General features: G+C 36.5%; 1 protein-coding gene across 5 annotated transcripts in view; it reads left to right on the forward strand.

The window, feature by feature from the left end:
- The first annotated feature begins 1,123 nt into the window (after window positions 1-1,123).
- The window catches only part of SLC39A12 (solute carrier family 39 member 12), a 36,148-nt gene continuing 17,671 nt past the window's right edge, over window positions 1,124-19,600 (forward strand). For 2 of the 5 annotated variants that reach the window (XM_048307191.1, XM_048307200.1), the window contains exons 1-7: window positions 1,126-1,247; window positions 1,866-2,042; window positions 3,159-3,511; window positions 7,970-8,251; window positions 10,688-10,895; window positions 12,766-12,968; window positions 17,370-17,541. In XM_048307191.1, coding sequence (XP_048163148.1) covers window positions 3,242-3,511; window positions 7,970-8,251; window positions 10,688-10,895; window positions 12,766-12,968; window positions 17,370-17,541 — 1,135 coding nt within the window. In that variant the 5' untranslated portion in view covers window positions 1,126-1,247; window positions 1,866-2,042; window positions 3,159-3,241. Of the gene's footprint in view, window positions 1,248-1,865; window positions 2,043-3,158; window positions 3,512-7,969; window positions 8,252-10,687; window positions 10,896-12,765; window positions 12,969-17,369; window positions 17,542-19,600 lie in introns of all 5 variants that reach the window. The other 3 variants (XM_048307215.1, XM_048307224.1, XM_048307210.1) reach the window with 3 other exon arrangements.

Genomic DNA, 19,600 nt, shown 5'->3' on the forward strand with positions numbered 1-19,600 from the left:
AGTATGGGTAGGTAGTGGGGGAATAATACTGCTGCACAAGGGTTTGAAGAAAAGACTTAGCAACTGATGCCAGCAATTACTTCAGAAGTAGTAATCCAAGTGCTGTGTAGACAGAATAGTTCTTTAATGACAGTGGCGTGACTGAAAACACAGTGTCAAGGGTAAAAGCAGAGGGTGAGCCTTGAGTCACTGTCAGTGATTTTGCCACCACTGAGAAGCTCATTCCCAAGCCAGAGGAGGTTTGCAACACTTAGTCATAAAAGGGAAGTGTATTCCCCTTTGAGATCAGCCAGAGTAGCCTGTACCAATTATTATCTGTTGCTTTTTAATGTACTTAATGTTTTCTTTTTTTCCTATCACTCTGTAATATAAATATTAAAGTAAGTTGTAGCCAGTATTATTATGCAAATCTCTCAGAAGCTTTCAATAGTTATAAATCATCACGTGTTTTTAAACGTTAGCTTTTCTCGGCAAACTGAAACAACTCACCCTCTGTTTGTACACTTTAATTGAATGGAATGAATTCTTAATTATAATTAGTAATTATACACAAAACATCAAATTATATACAGATAAACCTATTCTATGTTTGTTTGGAGATTGAGAAATCTCCAGAATTAAATGCTGGAAGCTATTCCCCCATTATCTGAGAAATTATTTTTATTAGTGGAACAAATCTGGACATAGTTAGCTTTGTTTGACAGAACAAATTATATAAAAGCCAGAGGAAGTGCATATTATCATGCGTTTCTGCTTTTCAGTCATTCTTCTAAAAAAAAATTTATATGAAAATTTCTGTAATTCTTGTTTTCATACAGTGGTATATTTAGTAATGTTAGTTTGATAAATATCCTTTGTAATTTATGAAGTAAAAAGAATATTTAAAAGTAGGACTGATTTTTAAAATACTCAGCCTTCATTACACAAGAATCTGTAATGTAATTGTACTTTGTATTTTTGAGAACATTTGTTTACATTTTGCACTTCCCTCAAGCTGGTCTTGTCAGTTTAATTCTTTTATAGTCAGTGTCAGTTGTCAGTTCTCAGTCTTGCCAAAACAAGGCTGTTCCCTTTGAGCTCGCCACCTTGAAGGAGACATTACAGACGTTTTAGAATGCAGGATTTTTTCATTAATCTAGCTTTAAAGAGAATGATGGTGTTTCTATTACTACAGGCTTACTGCTTCACAGGATTTGTTGAGCCGGCTGAGATGATAGTCCTTCATAGCAACACGGAAGGTTTGGAAGGTGGGAGACTGATATGACTGGTGTACCAGTCTCTGTGGAATCTGTCAGTCATGACAGTTTTTGCTAACTTCCAGTGCAATAATATTTTAATGGCATGGTGATGTAAATTCAACTTTGTAACAGCATCCCTCTGGAAAATCTGAGTGGGTGGACAAAATTTTTTTTCACCACAGGCTGAGCTATCCCAGCTTTTGCAGTTGGTGCAAATGTGACACAGAATAAGTGGGGATGAAAGAGACTGTTCTCTATGGGCAGAGTTTTGCAAAGAAAAAATATCATTTTTCTATGGATGTGATTAAGAAGATTTCTGTTTCTATCGTGTTCTCATATTTTCAGAAAGTATTAATATTTTAATAAAAAAAATTTCAGGTTTGTTATAGAAGTGATCTGATAATTTAGTAACACAGCGAACAGTTATGAGTTCTTGCATGTATTATCCATCATAATGAAATACATTCTTTAGCAGATTTTATACATCTTGTACTTCTAAAACAGACTGTTTCCATAAAATGATAACTACTAAAATATGTGAAATAAATTTAATAATGCAATGCTTAGAACTTGCAAGTACGAGAAGAACATGTACTAATTCCTACCCACCTCCATTGTTACCTTAAGGGCAGCTCTCTCCATAGCAACTGAAAACTTTTCAAGGCAGCAATAAACTAATCCTCTCCAGCTTCCAGAGCACCATCAAGGAATTTTAAAAACATTGGACTTCCAGCAGCTAAATACTTCTGAGGATTCAGAAGGCCACAAAGCTAGATACACAAGCATTCTTTTTCCCTTCAGAAGGTAAGAAAATAACATTTAGAAATAAATGTTCATAATATCTTTGTAACAATGATACATATTCCTAATTGATAACAGTAAAATATATCTAAACACCAAAAGATTTCCTAATATCTAAAAACATACTAACTTTTATCAGACTGAATACCCATTTGAATTCAGCAGTTCTTTTTTCATTTTAAATATTTTGTTAGCAGAGTTTCCTTTAAAATAAAACACGTGTATCAAATTGCAGTTCAAAGAAGATGAACGTATATGTGGCTGTTTAGCACATGTGCATTACTGTCGGAGTATGTATGTCACTGCCAGCATCTGCTTATCAATAAAATCAAAACTTCTGTGGAAAACAGAAGTGAAACTCTTTTATATTTCTTGTGCTTTGATATTGAGATAGATTGCTGTTAAAGCAAAGGGAGTGGTTTATTAGGGAGGATTGTGACAAGACAGATTTATAGTACAAAATGTCTTTTGCACCTAGAGTTAACAAGTTAAGCTTGTTTGTCTGGTTTATTCACTGAGTTCTTTGAGTGAAATTATAACCTCAGCATTGTAATTCTTCTGTCTGAGTAGAGATAAAATATCACTAATTTTTAAGTACATCCAGTTCCTTCTTTTTTTTTGCTGTATAGATGGAGTTTAGTAATGCTGGTAAAGTGTTTTGACAATATAACCTTCTTTACATTATTGCTGTGTAATGTAATTACTGCAGATTCATATCAGTATTAGAGTAGTAATATTTATTTGCAGCTATTTTTGTTCCTAAACAACTGTTTTCATAATTAAATGAAAGTGAAAGCCATGGTATTTTCCTGTTCTTACTAAAAAGAATTATTAGTGAGTGCAATAACGTAACACTGAAATGAAAGGCAAAGACTTTATTTTTAAGAAGAGGGAAGGGCACTTTGAGACAACCTCTTGTTGGTAATTCTAAAGAAGTTTTGAGGCCATGGTTGTCTTAGTTTCCTGCTGTTCTGTGCTGTAAAGCCCTTACAGGCTCCCTGTTGTTCAAAAACAGCTTGTCACTGCAAATCAGCTTAGCCGACCAATTAATAAATCCTTTCGAACATATTGCATTCACACTAATTAAAGGATTGGGTTTTTTCCCCCTTTACCATTCAGATTCTTCAGGTTTCGAGTTTAAGCTGTGAAGGGCAAACAACAATCCAACATTCAGTGCAGATCACACACTGCAGGAAGAGGAGATGTGTTTTCTGACCAAGCATCCAGCTCTTGGGGTGGTATGTTCTGCTTTCATATTCAGCGTGCTCATTGCTGAAGGACAGCCTGGGGAAGAGCATGGGCAGGATGGCAGCAATCCTCCCAGCAGAGGCTCTCTGGTGGAAGTTTTACGCGTTCTCTCAGCTGAAAACACTGAGCTCCACATGAACCACTCACGAGAACTGGTCAAAATGTTACTGGAGAGAGCTGAATGCCCACAGCGGATTTATGGCATGCAAGAGGATTGTAATCTGGTTAGTGCTTCAATTAATGAGGGATATCTTTACAGGATCGTCAGTGAGTTCTAACATTATTTGTTAGTGATACTGTCCTGAATATGATACCTAAACATGTAAAAAACGTGTTGTTGCAGCAAAAAAATTGTCCCCGCTGTGTTTCATTTTGAATTATTATTATTTATTGTTTGAGCTCATGAAGAGATGTTCCAAACATGAGAGACATTCCTTAAAAATGCCATGCTTCAGTCGCATAACACTAATAACTTTTCTTTTAAAGTTGCCAAGTGTTTGTTTTCCAGCAAAAATTTTTCTACTGAAAACTGATCTAACAATAAAAGCATGAGCTTGTATGTGGGGCACAGGATTTCCACCATGGAAAGACATAGGTAAATGCTGGGGACCAGTTCTGCCACTTTTTTTTGCTGTTGTTCTGGATTTTACTTCATAAAAATAAAACCCAGACAGGATTGTCTGAGATTTATGTGCCACTTCACTGAAACATTCAAGATTTAGGGGAGGGTTTTGGTAAGCAGTTCAGGTCAAGGAAAATGAAAGGCAGAACAATGAATCTACAAATCCAAACTGAAACTGGAACTAGTCCAGTGTACAGTTGAACAGAGGGATTGGTTGTCTACTTGAGAATATTTTCAGAACTCATTCCTGATTCAATGAAGAAAGGACAGGGACAGTGTTAGTGAGCAACTTAGCTGAAAGGGACAACAAAGGGCTTGGTCAGCCCTGGCTTTCATTACTCTGGCTCTGGCACTGTTCAGTGACCTACATACAGCAGTGTCACTTTATACCACCCTTATGAAGATGGTCAGAAAGGTGAATGCTTTTACAAGGTGCTATTCTCGGCAATCTACCAAGCCAATGAAATGGGAATCTTTTCATCCTGTGCAGTAGACAGCTGCTCACTTAATTGACCCTTTCTAAAAATGCTCCCATTTTTCATACGAGCCCATATGTGAAATTTCATACATAAATATTGTAGGTGTCTGTCATTACCTAAATGGATAATTTTTTATAAAGGAGATTATTCACATATGGGCAACAAATATGCATCAGATATGGCCCCAGATTGAAAGTTGACACTGTATTAAACGTGGGTATAGAGTCCTCCTAAACTTCAGTAAATGGGAGTAGGTTTTTGTTTATCTTCTTTGTTTTTCTTCTTGAGTGCCATGGTTTTTTTCTTGTATTTGTGATGTATTCCTGGAGAGCTTGCCCACTGTGTCCTTGGATTGAAGAAATCTAAGGGAAACATAGCTGGGGCTGACTTTTGTCAGTTCTGCTGCTCTGTTCAGGTTTCATCTTGGAAATTTCCTATAGGAAGAGTTTGAGGACTTTCACCATTTCCAGTACTCCTCAGTGTCACCTGAGCCAGAAACACTGCACACATCCTGCACTGTCAGTATTTCTGTGCCAGCACCACAGGAGCATGGTTTTCTGTAGGAAATCCTTGAGAGAGATATGGTATTTTCAGTCACATGGAATCCACATGGCACTGTGCTGAAATCACCCATGATTATTTAACAAGATTTGGTAAACCAAGACAGCAAAAACTGTGCAAGAAGCACTATCCTTCAGAATCATAAAAATCTGAAACAGAATGCCCCACCTTGTCTTGGCATTTTCTTCCTCATACTTGTTGGGAATCACTAATTGATTTCAGATTCAAATTTCCTTTCTAAATCCAGGATTCCATTTATACCACATGACTTTGTTTTCAGAGTTTTTTATTATTATTTTTCATGATATCTCTAAGGGGCATTTAAAAGCAGTGAAGTTTAACACTTTTTTTAGACCTTCTTCTGGTTTTTTGTTATGTAGTGGCCCTAAGACCCTTTGGGCAGGGGCTGGCAGCTATTGAATGGCATCTGACACTTCATCTCCTAAACACACAGAAGTCATATATTTCTTGCCTTGGTAAGAAAATCTTTTTGGTACTTCTGGCCACTTAAACAAAAGAAACTCAGACTTCAGTGCCCAAGTTCTGGGCTTCTTTTTTATAGGAAGTAAGCATTTCTAAATCAAGGACATGCAGATGGTTATTCCTGTAAAAATATTAGTAGCAGCAAAAAAACCCCCAAACCAATAAACAAACAAAAAAACCAACCCAATGACAAACCAGTTTATATCCTCTTAATATCTCTTCAAGGGTCACTCACCATGGGCTACCCATATGCTATGGAGTAACTTTTACAATGCACCTGCTTCCTTCTAAATAGCAATTTTTTTTCAGTCATCTTCCTTGCAAGATTGCAAACAATGGACTCACTGATTGCAATTTATCCTCAGTGGGTTTTAAAATCTTATAGAAATCTTTGAAAATCTTCAACTTCATGCCATATATTTATTGTATTACTACTGCATGTTCATAAAGGCTGGTTGACTGACTCGAGGTCTCTGGGACAGAAAACAGAATAGACTCCTCCTAGTCCAAAGAGTAATTCTCAGAGACTGCATTAGGAAAAGTTAGGCTTAAAGACCTTGAAAAGCAGTGTAGGCAGGACACAGTGAATCATACTGTAATCTAGTTTATTTAGGTATATAAATAGTTAATTTGGATATTAATATCCACAGTTTTCATTTTTCCTTTTATTTTAGATTCAGTATTTTGAGAATTTTGGTTAGAATTCTTCATATTAAAAAGTAGCAGCTCTCTCAGTTCCTCCAAGGAACTTTGACTTCTGAACATGACAATGTGAGCTTCAGTGTAGGAAAATGAACTAACATACAAGGTGAGCCCCACCAACCAATACATCATGCTTGTAGACACAAAAAATTTATTCTTACAAACTGGATCCTGTCTGGATTCATTAATTTATTCAAGTGCAGTGTTGATCCTCCCATGGTGTCTCATGTGTTGTAGTTTCTTCTCTGAAATGTACAGTTCAGCTGCTCTACCATTCTTGAGATTAGCTGACACATCTATAACATGCTTAGAAAGGAATCTGTAAGAGAAAAACTGATACAGAATGAATAACATTAATTACAAGATCTCTTCAAGAGGATTCTTTATTTTGGACTTCAGTGTCTTGTCATGGCCTGAGATAGACCTCTATTAGTCTTTTGGTCTAATTTACAGACTAACTTTTGTATGAGAGGCAAAAGTTTCTGCAAAGCATCTTTGTAGCAAGAAAAAATTGAGAGAGAGAGAGAGAGAGATAGATAGATATGTGTGTGTGTGTGTGTGTGTGGGTGTGTGTGTGTATGTATACACGTATTAAAAGATCTGTGCTCAGATGTAAAGCCTTCACATGATGAATATGTAATTTCAGTCTCTCTTGAAATGCATTTGAAGGACTAAATGGGGTTAGACCTTGTGCTGGCTCTCTGCACTGGATCTCATTGTTGCAGTTAACAGAATCCATTGAGAAACATAAAAATAGCTGTGTGATTATAGGGTCAATTAAGTCTCTGAACAGTGCATTGAATATGATATAACTTCTGTTTACATAGCCTCAATTAACTACAGTTCAGCAACTGTTTTTATCTTATAATGCAAACACATAGAATGCACAGATGAAAATATGAATAGGCCTAGCCCTTATTTAATAAATTTATAACCAGCAGTATAATCTATTGAAGCCAGTGGAAGGCTTTTGCTTTCTACAATGATTGATCAGAATTATTCCTAATTGTACTGAGTCTAAAACCACTAAATCATAGAATCATAAAATAGAATCATAGAATGGTTTGAGTTCGAAGGGACTTTAAAGATCATGTAGTTCTGATGCCTTAGGTTTTAATTTTTATGTTTTTCAAATTCTGTACTGCTTGGTGTGTGACTCTGAAGTTTCTTGTAGCCTGTTAATTTCTGCTCTCTCATGCTAGGTAGACATAACAAAGCCTCTGCGGCCCTGCTTTCTAAGGACACCAAGACTGTCCTAGGCCAAAAGTATAAACCAAAGAGCCTCTAAGGGGGGGGCAAGCTGAGAGTAAAACTGAAGCTTTAATTGGAGAATTAACCCTGCTATACAAATGAACCAAACCTATAAAAGGGTGAAGAACTCGTGACCTGGGGTCCATCTTGGGGTCCATTTTGAGAATAGCTTCAGAGTCCCCAGGGGCTACCTTTGAAGGCCTTTCAAATAAATACCTACTTTTATTCCCTTACTCCTGTCTAGTCTCTGTTTCTGTGAGGCCTCTTAAGGCATCAGTTCCACTTCCCCTACTGTGAGAAGGAGCACCTCCCAATAGACAAGGTTGTTCAAAGTCCCATCTCTAGGGCACTTGACTTTTCTTAAAAATAAAAAGGGGTCTGGAAAAAAACCCCATGGTATGATCTTGCAATGAATTACCTGCACCCTCCTCCTGCCATTCCGTCAGCCTGCATCTGTGTAGTTTTGGGTTTGATCCCTTAAATATAGAAGTTGTATTCTCCTGCTGTCCTTCCTATCTGTATTTGCAGATGCCTGGCAGCATGTCACTTGAGTGGAATTTCCATTAATTTTTATTTCTTCACAGTGCCTTGAACCGGATGCTCTGTTACTAGTAGCTGGAGGAGATTTAGAAGACCATCTCAGTGAAGAAGTATTTGAGAGAATTTCTCTTGTCCTTCTCTACTACATTCTTCATCATAGAGATATGTGTTCTTCAGAGTTCAGCTTGAATGATAAGGATTATAAATTTTACCTACAGAGTATGCTTAGTTTAAGACATGATGAAGACTGTTATTTTTTTTCACGGAATGAAACGGAAGATATTTTGGCTGCAGTAAGGCAACATTTTAAAACTTCTGAAAACCAGGTAAAGAAAACATACATAAAGATAACTTCATCTTTATTACAGGTAGAATGCCTTTATGCTAGTACAGACACTGTGCCAGTATCACAGTCCTCCAGAAAACTGGTAAATGACAGTGTGAGAGCACAGGCTGGTGTTGTGTTATATGTGCTGTTTAATGCTTTTCTGTGAGTTGTTTCTGGCATCTGCCACTTCCACAGGAACTGCTGCGACATGGTTGGGGAGATACTGCACTTCAGGGACCATTCCCAATAGGTAATTTAGATGCAGTTCCCCTGCTTAGGGCAGATGGAAAAGAGCACAGCTCTGTGTAGATGCAAGATCTTGCACTTGGCTCCAAGGACAGAAAATACTTTCTCATCTCTTGTATTTGTTAGTATCAATACACTAGCAATGTTTGCATTTCAATGGTATAAAGCAGAACAGCTCCATTACTGGCTGATATAGGTGAAATAATGAATTATTTTGCTGTGATGAAATCCTTGCCAGGTTCTACACTTCCATGTCTATCCAAAGCTGGATGGAATAAGGAATCTGTCCAAAGATGTGATAGCTTCCTTCAGTTGGAACACATACATTTGTGACTAATTACCTACCAGCGTGGATATGCCTTGTAGAAAGATTGATGAAGATAAGCTTAAGTTTAAAAAAAAGCATATTGCATATTTTCAGCTAAGATTATCCTTTCTAAGTCAGGAAACATGCAGGGAGTTTTCTCACTGCTGTTTAGAATTTCTTATCTCAAATAGGGTCTATAAAATAATAGAATAATATTCTAGAGTTCAAAATCTAGGAAAAAGATTTCCTTGTAACGGGCAATAAAACAGGTTTTTGCCAGATTAGATAACTCTTAAAGTACAGATTGACCTCCTGTTTGTAGCCCCTTAGATCTGTTCAATGTACTGAGTTAAATTTGGTTCATACAAAACTCAAATTTGTCCTTTTCGTTTCATTAGATTTTAATTTATAGCATGCTGTAGTAGGGTTTTCTGCACAAACAGAAGATGGGTAGGAGACCTGGCTGTGTCCAGAATGCTGAGGACCTCAGTTCCTCGCTCTGTCTTCTTTGTGTGATTGTTTCCCACCATAAATTATTCATTGACCAGTACTTTTGGTTCTGAGTCTTGGTGAACGTGCTGATTTCCAAGGACTCCAATGGTATCTGAGCAACTGTAAAGAGGCACTGGAGGGTATTTGGAATGTCAAGATAGAATAACAACCCATAATATGCATTACTGAGGGTTCTGTTTGTTTATGCTGGCAGTATAATCAGTTGTCAAGCCTGTCCAGTGACTGAGACTTCCCCACTCACTGACTTGAAGGAAAAGAGGTTTCTTTTATGAAAGGTACACAAAACATAATCCTTGGCATCACAACACTTGTGTTATGAAAAGGGCCAACAGTGCAGGGTAGTCATAGAAGAAAAGCATTTTTAGTGGCTCTTTATGTGTTTTAGTTTCACAGAAAATATCCTCTTCTTTAGTCATAGCACCTAATATCATGTTTGAAATGAGAGATTAAATTCTGGGTTGTGGAAATTTTAATGTGTAGTGAATGAACAGGAAAAGAAATGCCAGCCTGCTCTCTGCAGTGTTTATGGCCTACATACAGAGACATGAGTATGTACAAAGTAAATTACTTACTGTACTGGCTCATCTAGCTGACTTTTTAATTTTGTTAATATGAGTTAGAAACAAATGAAATTAAGCAATTTTTGCCTTTGTTTTTTTATTTGGTTGTTTCATTCAAACCCAACTATTTGCAGTGAGAATAAACAAGAAAGGAAAAAAGGGAAGAAAATGAGAAAAGGGGAATAAGTTTCTGGGTAACTGAGAGAGTTTTCAGGCATCCACACACATGGGTGTATACCACTGACTAGTGTTTTTATTTGGCCACCCAGCAGGAAAGTCATCCTTTTTCTGCAAAATTATATCTTTCCATATTGTCCCCAGATAACTACTCCATAACAAACTATTGATTTCGTTTAATAGGTAAGGAACTAAAAACATTTAAAGAATTTGTTCTGAAGGTTGAGATGAAGAGTTAAAGTCTCTATTATTTGAGCCAGTTTCTCATGCCTTAACTAAAAATCCTCCCTTTCTTCCACTTTCTGGAAGTAGATGTAGATGTAATTGAGGAGGACACTGGGAACAATAGAAACAGCAGGAAAATAACACTAAGCAAAATTAACCTGAATGAAAGACTATACTTTTTCCCCATTAGACACTGAGTAAATGTTCAAGACTTTTTATTCTATGCCTGTTTGTCTGAAAATGTCCTTTGATTAGCTGTCTTGCTGGCAATAACAGCTTACACCTTAGCATTTTTTCTACTCTGACTGTCTGTGAAATTGTTCTCCCCAGTTTCTCCTCCTGTCACTCTGATTATTTAAATGGAGGTGACCAGGACTGTCTTCATGCTGTTTTCTCCTGATTTCAGTGTGTTGATGTGAGCACTCTGGAGAAAAATGCTGATATTATGGACAGAGATGGTGCTGATGAAAACACTCTTCCACGCCTGGCTGCTTTAATCCTTACTCTGGCTCTCCAAGGAGTCTGTATGGGGAAAGCAAGTTTGCCTTCCCCAGAATTTTTTATAAAATATATTTTCAATTCTCTAAATAGTACCACTGAGCTCCAAGTGACAGGTAAGCTGGAGTATGCAAAGTTCATTTTCTTTAGGAAAATTTATTGCTGGACTTACCAGAAATGCTACTTAACCATAAATAAATAGGAGTATAGGAGAGTTCTAAGTGGTCCAAAAGTAACAAAACAAAAAACCTGGAACAAAACAAAACAAATGTTGAGCTATGAGCAACAGCAGCTATTAATTTCTGTAAAAGGTTGTGCCTGCTTGGCAGTTTATGAAGCTGTACCATCAACTCAGGGGCCTAGTATAGATTTAGAAGGTTGTTATAAGACATCTACTTTTCCTTGTTTGTGGCAATTGCTAACAGCAACACTTCACAAGCTTTTCAAATCACTTTTAAAAAGTTACATTAAGTATGAGTTAAAACAGATTAAAAAGTTGAATTGGGCATAGGTAAAAACATTTTAACATTCATAGATTACACAGAGGTGAATTGAATCACAGAAATAAATATTAAAAAAAATACTAATCCTTAGCCCTGAACTGGGGCTCCTCGATTGTGTTTACATAAACTGGTTTAGCAGCAAAGCCCTTCCTTTAAAATTGCCCAGCCAGATTTTCTAAAATAATTAACTCACAAGAATGGATGTACAGTAGCTTTTTAGCACAGTGCTACTAAATATCTATATATGGTGAAATCTGGGCCCCAGTGAAGATAATAGCAGGACTGTATGGTTGGTGGTGTTAGGATGTTCAGAAAAATAAAAAAATGTGCTTAACCGGTTTGTTACAGAGTAAGCATATTTTAACTCTAAGCTAATTATACTGTCCCTTTAAATTTATTAAAATTCTGAGCAGTAACTTCAGGAAAGAATAAGAATCAGGAAGCATGGAAAAAAGAAAATTAGATGTTACTATATTTAGAAAACAAATATACCTGTAGCTCCATTCAGATCTCTTTGTTTAAGTAGCCAAAAAGAATGTAGTGAAGCATCTTACCAGAAATCTTATTGTGAGATTTATGATTAAGATTATACCATTTGCAGTTTCTGAGTAACAACATTAAAAAATAATTTTCACTTGAAAACATTCTCGTTAATCTAAATTTCTTTAAAATTAATTTGTGGACCATTTTTTTTTTTAATGGACAGAAGGTCCATTGTGGACCATTTTTTTTAAGGTTTACAGAAATTATTGCTATAGCTTCATTTGAAAATGCAGGGGTGAAGGAAGGTGATAAGTAAAATGGGATATGGCCTGCCTCCTCAAATAATCAGGCAGTCCATCAGCAGAACCACCCACTGCACCCAAGCTATGTCATGAGGTACATCCGTGCATGAGCTCAGATTTAGCTTAGGGATCCTGGCTCTCTCATTCTGGTTTGAGTGCTGTGAGCAGGCATGCTTCCCAGTTAATCAAAAGAGACAGAAAATTCGCTGTCCTATGTTGCACTTTTGAAGTGTAAGGGCAGCAGAGCATCCTGAAGATTGATTTCAGGACACCCTAGAGAGGATCTGCCTCCTGATCTGAATACCTGGCTGTGGCAGCTTAGTGTGGAGTTCCCTTTACATAAGAAAATTTTAACAGTGAAGTTGTTTAGCAATGACTAGAGAACTTCGTCAGAGATTATGATTAAATAAAAGATGAATTGCCTTTCATTCACATCTGTTTTCCTCTGAGAATGTCATAAGCAAAACCTCTGAGTGCAGTATGTAAAGAAGGAAAGGCTGGGGAGCTGGGTGTCTGGAACTTCCAGAGTTGTGAAGCAGAAATTACCTCCAGTACCAAACTGAGAAAATAGTATTAAAATGAGGAATTGAATTAATGTTATAACAAACAAAAAGAAAAAAATACTGTCTTTTAAATGTTTTGTCTTTTAAGTGTGCATTTTCCCATGGTAACATATCTGTTCTCTAATGAATTACTAGAACTAGAACAACTACTAAATGTGCTTACAGCCAAAAAGACCTGCACTGTAAATGGACAATTTCACAGTCACAAAAGAAGACGTTACAGTATGGCAATCAGAGATACTGGAAGAAGAAATATTCCAGTCAAAGGAAACCATACAAAAGGAGACTATCTGAAAGGGTATTTTGAAGATCGTGAAAGAAACACAGATTGGGACCAGGTTAATTTATTTTTATGTTATTATAGTGTTGGTGGCAGAATTTCAGTGACAGAAGTTTAAATTGATTTGCAAACAATATAATATTTCTGAGGTAAGATGTATTAAGTTTCAATAAGGTATGTAGATACTGATGAAAATATACATTTATATAGCTATATTTGTTTAAATATTAATTGGGGAAAGAACTTAATGGTTGTTGAATGTGCAATTAAAGTCACTGGGAGGGGCTAACAATGGTTAGTGTTACACAGAATCAGGTGTTTCTTCAAGACACAGAGGACTGGGGAACATGGCTTTGATATTTTCACACAGAGATTTCTTGTGATCGTATGTCACAGAGTTTCCAGGACCCCTTAAGTGACCTGGTGGAAGAAGGATTGTTTTGTACTAAGGAAAACAAAGTAAATTAAAGTTTTTATGTAAGTTGCTTTTAAAAAGCTTCTGTAAATTGAAGATTGGGCATTTCCAAACTCTTTTCATAACCATCTATGGAATCCAGAAGCCTTCTTTAGAAAGTATAAAGTCTGTAAAACAGAGCCTTAGCTACTCCCCTGTATCCTCTCTGAGGACTTTGAAGGACACTGGCTCATTGCAGGTGATTTTATCCTTATCCTAAGAATTTGAAAATAAATAAATTTTGTTTATACCAAAGATCAAGATAGTAACTGACTTCCATCCTTTAGACTGGGTATCGTTCCTTAGACAAAAAACGAGACTTCAAAGTATATAATTGGTATATATTTTGATGCATACATTTGAAATATATACTTCAAAGAACACTTTTCTATTGTTTTCAGTTCTTTACCATTTACGTTAACTCAGTGGCAATGTTTCTTCTCCATTTAGGAGAATTGAGTGATGTGCAACTGACTTTTGCTGTGTGGTCATTTTATGATGGGGAACTGAGACAAATGTCATCTGGTTAAATGCTATTCTGATAGATATTTATCTGTGTAATTGGGTTGCATTTGAAATGCATACTCTATCAATATGTTTATTTCTTTGCAGCTGACCACAGAAAAGGATCATGCTGATCAGCATGATGAGGCTCTTAATGGAGTCTCAAAATAATTTTAAATTAAGGTCATTTTAAATGTGTTGCATATGAATTTTAAATTATGAGGGACAGAAATCAGTACTGATACTATCTGTAAAAGAACTTAAATTATTCTCCAGCAATTGAAGTATTTTTAAAGCTCAGTTTTTGATTTCTTGAACTTCTGAGACCAACTGTAACTCAAAAGATAAGTGTGCAGGGGCATTATCTGAGTCTTAGGAGTCAACTGAGAGCCAAATATTCTGTATATATAAAAATAAAATCACAAAGAAAAATCTGGACAGAAGATAATTTCTCTTCTGTGTTAATTCCTACTTTCTCGGTGGTTTTTTTCCCCATTCCTCTTCTTTTTAGCTCTGCCTATTTTCCTTGACATGTTCCATTAAAACATTTTGTGTTTCGCTACTGTGTTGCTAATTTTGTCTCCTGTTTTCTGCACCCATGATAGCCATTGTGCTTCATTAGTAATGCATTCTGCTACATACAAGACATTGACTCATTTATGGCTTGTGTTTGCTAACTGCATTAAGATGTGTAATTTAATTTTTATATAGGAATTATTATTTGAAACATTACCACAGAAAAAGGGTCACTGCTTTCTTTTAAAGTCATCATTGTCTCTACATTTAAAAAAGTATATTAAAAAAGTAAGTGGCAGATGATCTAATAAGATAAATAATCTTAAATTCCATTAAACTATGTCACAATATCTATGTATTCATTTACTATTCCTCATTAAACAAACATGGATTTTGGAAACCCAAATCATCCATCCATCCATCCAGTTTTTCACATGAAAATATGCAAATTCGATTTGCTTATTTCTTTTATATCATCCTCCAGGAGCACACACCTACTTGCTTCTCTAATGGAGACGGTTCTCTGTCTCCTTATGTAAAAAAGCTTATAAGGCTGGGGCTTGCAACAGGAAAAGATGCAGGTCCTTGTGCCCCAAGTCTTACAAGAACATTTTACTAAATAGACCTTAACAGCTATTTTTTTATGTATGGGTGGACAGTTTATTTTTACAGATGAAATTTTGCTTTTCATTGAAAATTCCTGGTAATAATGTCACATTAAAATTTAGGTTCATAGTAATCCTGGACCTCATCTTGTCTATCCTACTTCTCAAAAAAGAGCCAACTTAAAAGTTAGATCAGGTTTCACAGAGCCACGTCCAGTTGAATTCTGAATGTCTCCAAATACAAAGATTATACATTCTTTTTTGGGAAACCTGTAACAGTTCTTTATTGCCCTCATATTGATGGACTTCTTTATTATAGCCAATTGGAGGCTTTTGTTGCTGCAACTGATACCTTTTGCCTCTCTTTCTTTTGCTGTATGCCTCTGAGAAGATTCTGTTTATCTTTTCCCTATAAACCACCTGAGACAGTTGAAGACTTAAGATACCCACCAAGTCTTCTCTTCCCAAACTGAACAAACCCAGGTCCCTCAGCCTCTCCTGGCACATCATGTGCTGCTGTTCCCTAGCCATCTTGGTGGCCCTCCAGTGGACTTCCCTCAATTTGCCAGTCTTGTACTGCTGGTTATTAAGCTGGACATAGTCCAGATGTGGACTCACATGTCCTGAGTGGTGGGCAATATTCTTTCTCCAGTACCTGCTGGCTCCACTCTTGCAGCCAGTGTGCAGTTAGTGCTCATTGCCACAAGGGCACACTGGTGGCTCATGTTCAAGTTTCCTGTCAGGACCCACCCCCAAGGGCTTTTTCTGCAAACCTACCTTCCTTTTGGCCAGTTTTCCCTGGCCTTTATTGATGCATGGGGTTATTGTGTGTGAAGCACCATAAATTTGACTTGGCTGATCTTCATGAAGGTCTGGTCAGCCCATTTCTTTGGCTTGTCAAGGTTCCTCTAAATAGCAGCCACACCTGTCAGCATGCTGACTGGTGATCCCAGCTGGATTTCACTCGTGAATGCCATCGGGTGCACTCTGTTCCATCACTCAAGTTGTTGGTGAAAGTGTTAAATGTTATCATCCCTGCTCTGACTGGTCAGCAATGCTGCTCATAACCAGCCACAAGCTAGTCTTCCAACTTGATACCAGATGTCAGTGTTCCCTAGTTCTAGAGTCAAAACCACTGCTTAGAACAGGCAAAATTAAGGTCTTTTCCAATATGGTAGCTTCTGAATTTTCTTCATGCTCTCCTTTGGCTTGAAGGCAGAACACACTAGGTCCAGGTGACAAGATCACCCATTATCCTGAAGGCTTGAATGTGGTTTTCAGAAAGAATATATCAGTGCTCAATTAATTCAGTTTCTTAGTGAACCACAAGGCATATTTTACTTCACTAATGGATGAGCAAAGGCAGGATTGTGTTGGGTTTTAACTGGGTTATTTAAAAGTAATTATACTTAACAACTTCAAAAGAAGCTTAAGCTTCAGTAATAAGAGAAAGAATATTTAGGAATCCCTTGAGTCTCAGATGCAGACCAATTTAAATGAATTTTTTTTTTTTAATATTGAATCACAGCTCATCAGATGAGATTAAGAAATGATTGTTCCTTTAAGTAACATAACATATTTGATCTGGGGTTCTTCTGTTTAAAAGTGTTTACAGAAATTTCCACTAGAAGTTTTCTTATGCTAACTGCTCATGTTTTTACTAGAAGTTTCATCCTGGAGAGGAAAACCCAATTCTTCATGAAAATTTTTGAAATATAAACGGTCCCATGAAAAATTGCTTCTTTTGACAAAGAGATGCTCCAAACAAGAACAAAAATTAGTTGGAATTCTGAAGTACCTCTAATAATACAATTATTAAGCATCTTTCGACCAATTTTAGACTATGTAACATCTAGTCTGCTGACATGCCCTCATTTAATGAATTTAAAAAGCTAACTTATTTCCATATCTTGGAAAGATATACTGAAGATCCAGTACAAGGACAAATCTCAGTATTGCTTTGATATAGGCAGTACCTTATATTAATAGAACTATTGCTGCAAATAGTGCACTTTCACAAGAATAGCTAAGGATATGGTTCATATTAGCATTAAAACATTTTTCTTAACACATATGACAATAAAATATTGAGAGATATTACTTTGTATGATCTTTATGACACTAAGTGGCTTCAATAGAAATTGAGCTGCTTTATCCCAAAGATTCTGGTCTTTCTGAAATATATAGCAGTATCAAGTTTACATGGGAAAAAAATGCAGTAATTGAAATAATTAAACTAATTTAAGCAAGAAAGAGTATATATATAGCAGGTTTCTTCTAGGCTGGACAGCCCTGTGTTCTAAGTTTCTGTATTTAACCTCAAAGTTAAATGCAGGTATATGCAACATGTTCATGTAACTGTATATACTTTTCTACAAAGGTTTGTTTCTCTGCCAATGAACTTGTGAAGATATTTTTGAAAAACAGTTCTTCCTCCATTTCTAAGGACCACTTCAAGCAAATCAGTCCAGCTATCATTCAACAACTTTTAAGTTGTTCATGTCAGCTTCCTGACTTCAAGCAGACAAAGCTTCCACCAACAACTGTGGAAAGTGAGTTATGTTCTTATTAATAAATTATCATTTAAATTCAGATAAAGAGATGCAAGGACTTCCAGAGACATTTCATTTATTAATAAACCAAAACATAATGGGATTTATGCCCTTTGTAATTTATGCATCCTATAATTTCATAGCATATGTGTCAGATAATATTGAGAAGTGAGGAGATTCAATGGTCTTTTTATTTTATAGTACTTGGAATTATATTTCCATATGTAAGGTTTTATTTTCTTCATTTGTTAGAGGACTGCTTGATATTGCCAGCAGGTAGGCAATAACAAGTCCTTATCAGTGGATAAGGGCTTATTTTGTGAAACTTGCACCAGGTTTAAATTGGAATCACTGCATTGCTCTTACATATAGAATCAGGGTCACATTAGCTGGCATTTCATACCATGATGTGACAAATGCTTGATATAGGTAAGTTCTGTGTGAATGCTAATGGTGTTTCAGCTTGAGACATTTTATAGCAGAGGAGCTTTGAGGATACTATTGTAGTAAGAAAAATATCCAGAAAAACAGTAACAGGGCAGTAGGACTTGTGTGATAGAGCTGGAACAAGAACTGGGTTAGAGCATAATCAGGTTGTTTCCACTTGCAGTTGTAGCCCTCACATGACTCTGCTTCCAGAAGTTTCTGCCCCATCTGTTCCATGGATTCCACTTCTCCTGTAATCAATCCTTAGTCCACCTTATAAAAGAAAAAATTGGATCTGATCTGACCTGAGGGTTTCCTAATGTGTTTTCTGGGCTTTTTTTTTTTCTTAATTTTAACCCAGTGATATCTGGGAAGTGGCTACAAATCAAAGTGTGCAGGTGTAATACCAGAGACATTAATTTTGGGGGGGGATATGGTCATTTGGGAATGACCAAAACGAAATGGCCATCTAAGCATAAATGCCTGTATCTAGAGGAGAACTTTTTAGGCTACAAATCAATGTCTTCAATACCTTTATCCTAATATCTACATGGCCAGCTTTGGATGACTAGGTCTTTTTGGAGCTAGTAAGTTTTCCCCACATCCTGCTGCCCAATGATCCTTATGGAACAGCACATGAATTATAAAGCATGAACGGACACACGTGGATATCGCAGAACTAAAAAGCATGGGAGAACACTCTTGGATATCCCAGGAATTGTTATAGGAGAGAGACATACAGAATAGGAAGAATCATTATGGGTCTTCAATAGGGAGCAGTCCTTCTTTCTTACCTTATCTCTCTTCTCATTACCTGAACACCATGCAGTCTTCACTGCTTTGATCTTTTCTGTGCTACACAGATATGACCATTTTTCAGATCAGGAATCAAGGGACAAAGAAAGAAAAGAAAGTAACTTACCCAGGTCATATACAAGGTTCATGAATAATTCACTGTTAAGTGGGATTCTTCCAAGTCTAAAGCCATCAGCCCAATCAATGACATTTTAGTGATCTCATAAAGGTGAGAGATGAGAAAAACTGAACTATTCAAGTGCAGAATGGAATTAATAAGGCCCTTTCTGCAGCCCTTTCCCTGTGCTTTTTGACAAAGGAAGGTTTCCATGACCACAGAGATATTTCTGCTGTCTTGATACAGATAAAGGACTCCGTGTTTGACCTATGTGTGACCTAGTGACATGAGCATAGGCTCATTAGTTTTATTCTGAGTTCTATTTTACAGACAGGATATGCTGTTTTGGCTAAGTCACCAAGGCTTGGTCTTCCATATATATCTATTATACTCTTGTATTTGAATATGCAGTCTGTGAAATTAACTGTCTGATTTTATGAGGTGCTGAGCATTTGCAGTGCTTTTAAAGTTTGAAACATTAAGTAAAGTTCTGAATATTTTGGCATTAATTCCTTTATGTGTGTTTCTTATGAGTGTTTTACCTCCCATTTTAACACTTCCATACAAATTAATCAGGATTCATATTGTGCAAAATTTCATGTTGGAAATGTGAGCAGTGTGTAACTCTGAAGAATTTTAAGAGTAACATTCAAAAAAATCCCAGTAATCTGGGAAAAATATGTTGGTGGTCTTGGTGTATTAATTGAAGGGATGTATTTC

Source organism: Corvus hawaiiensis, chromosome 1 (genome assembly GCF_020740725.1).
Source record: "Corvus hawaiiensis isolate bCorHaw1 chromosome 1, bCorHaw1.pri.cur, whole genome shotgun sequence".
Lineage (NCBI taxonomy): Eukaryota > Metazoa > Chordata > Aves > Passeriformes > Corvidae > Corvus > Corvus hawaiiensis.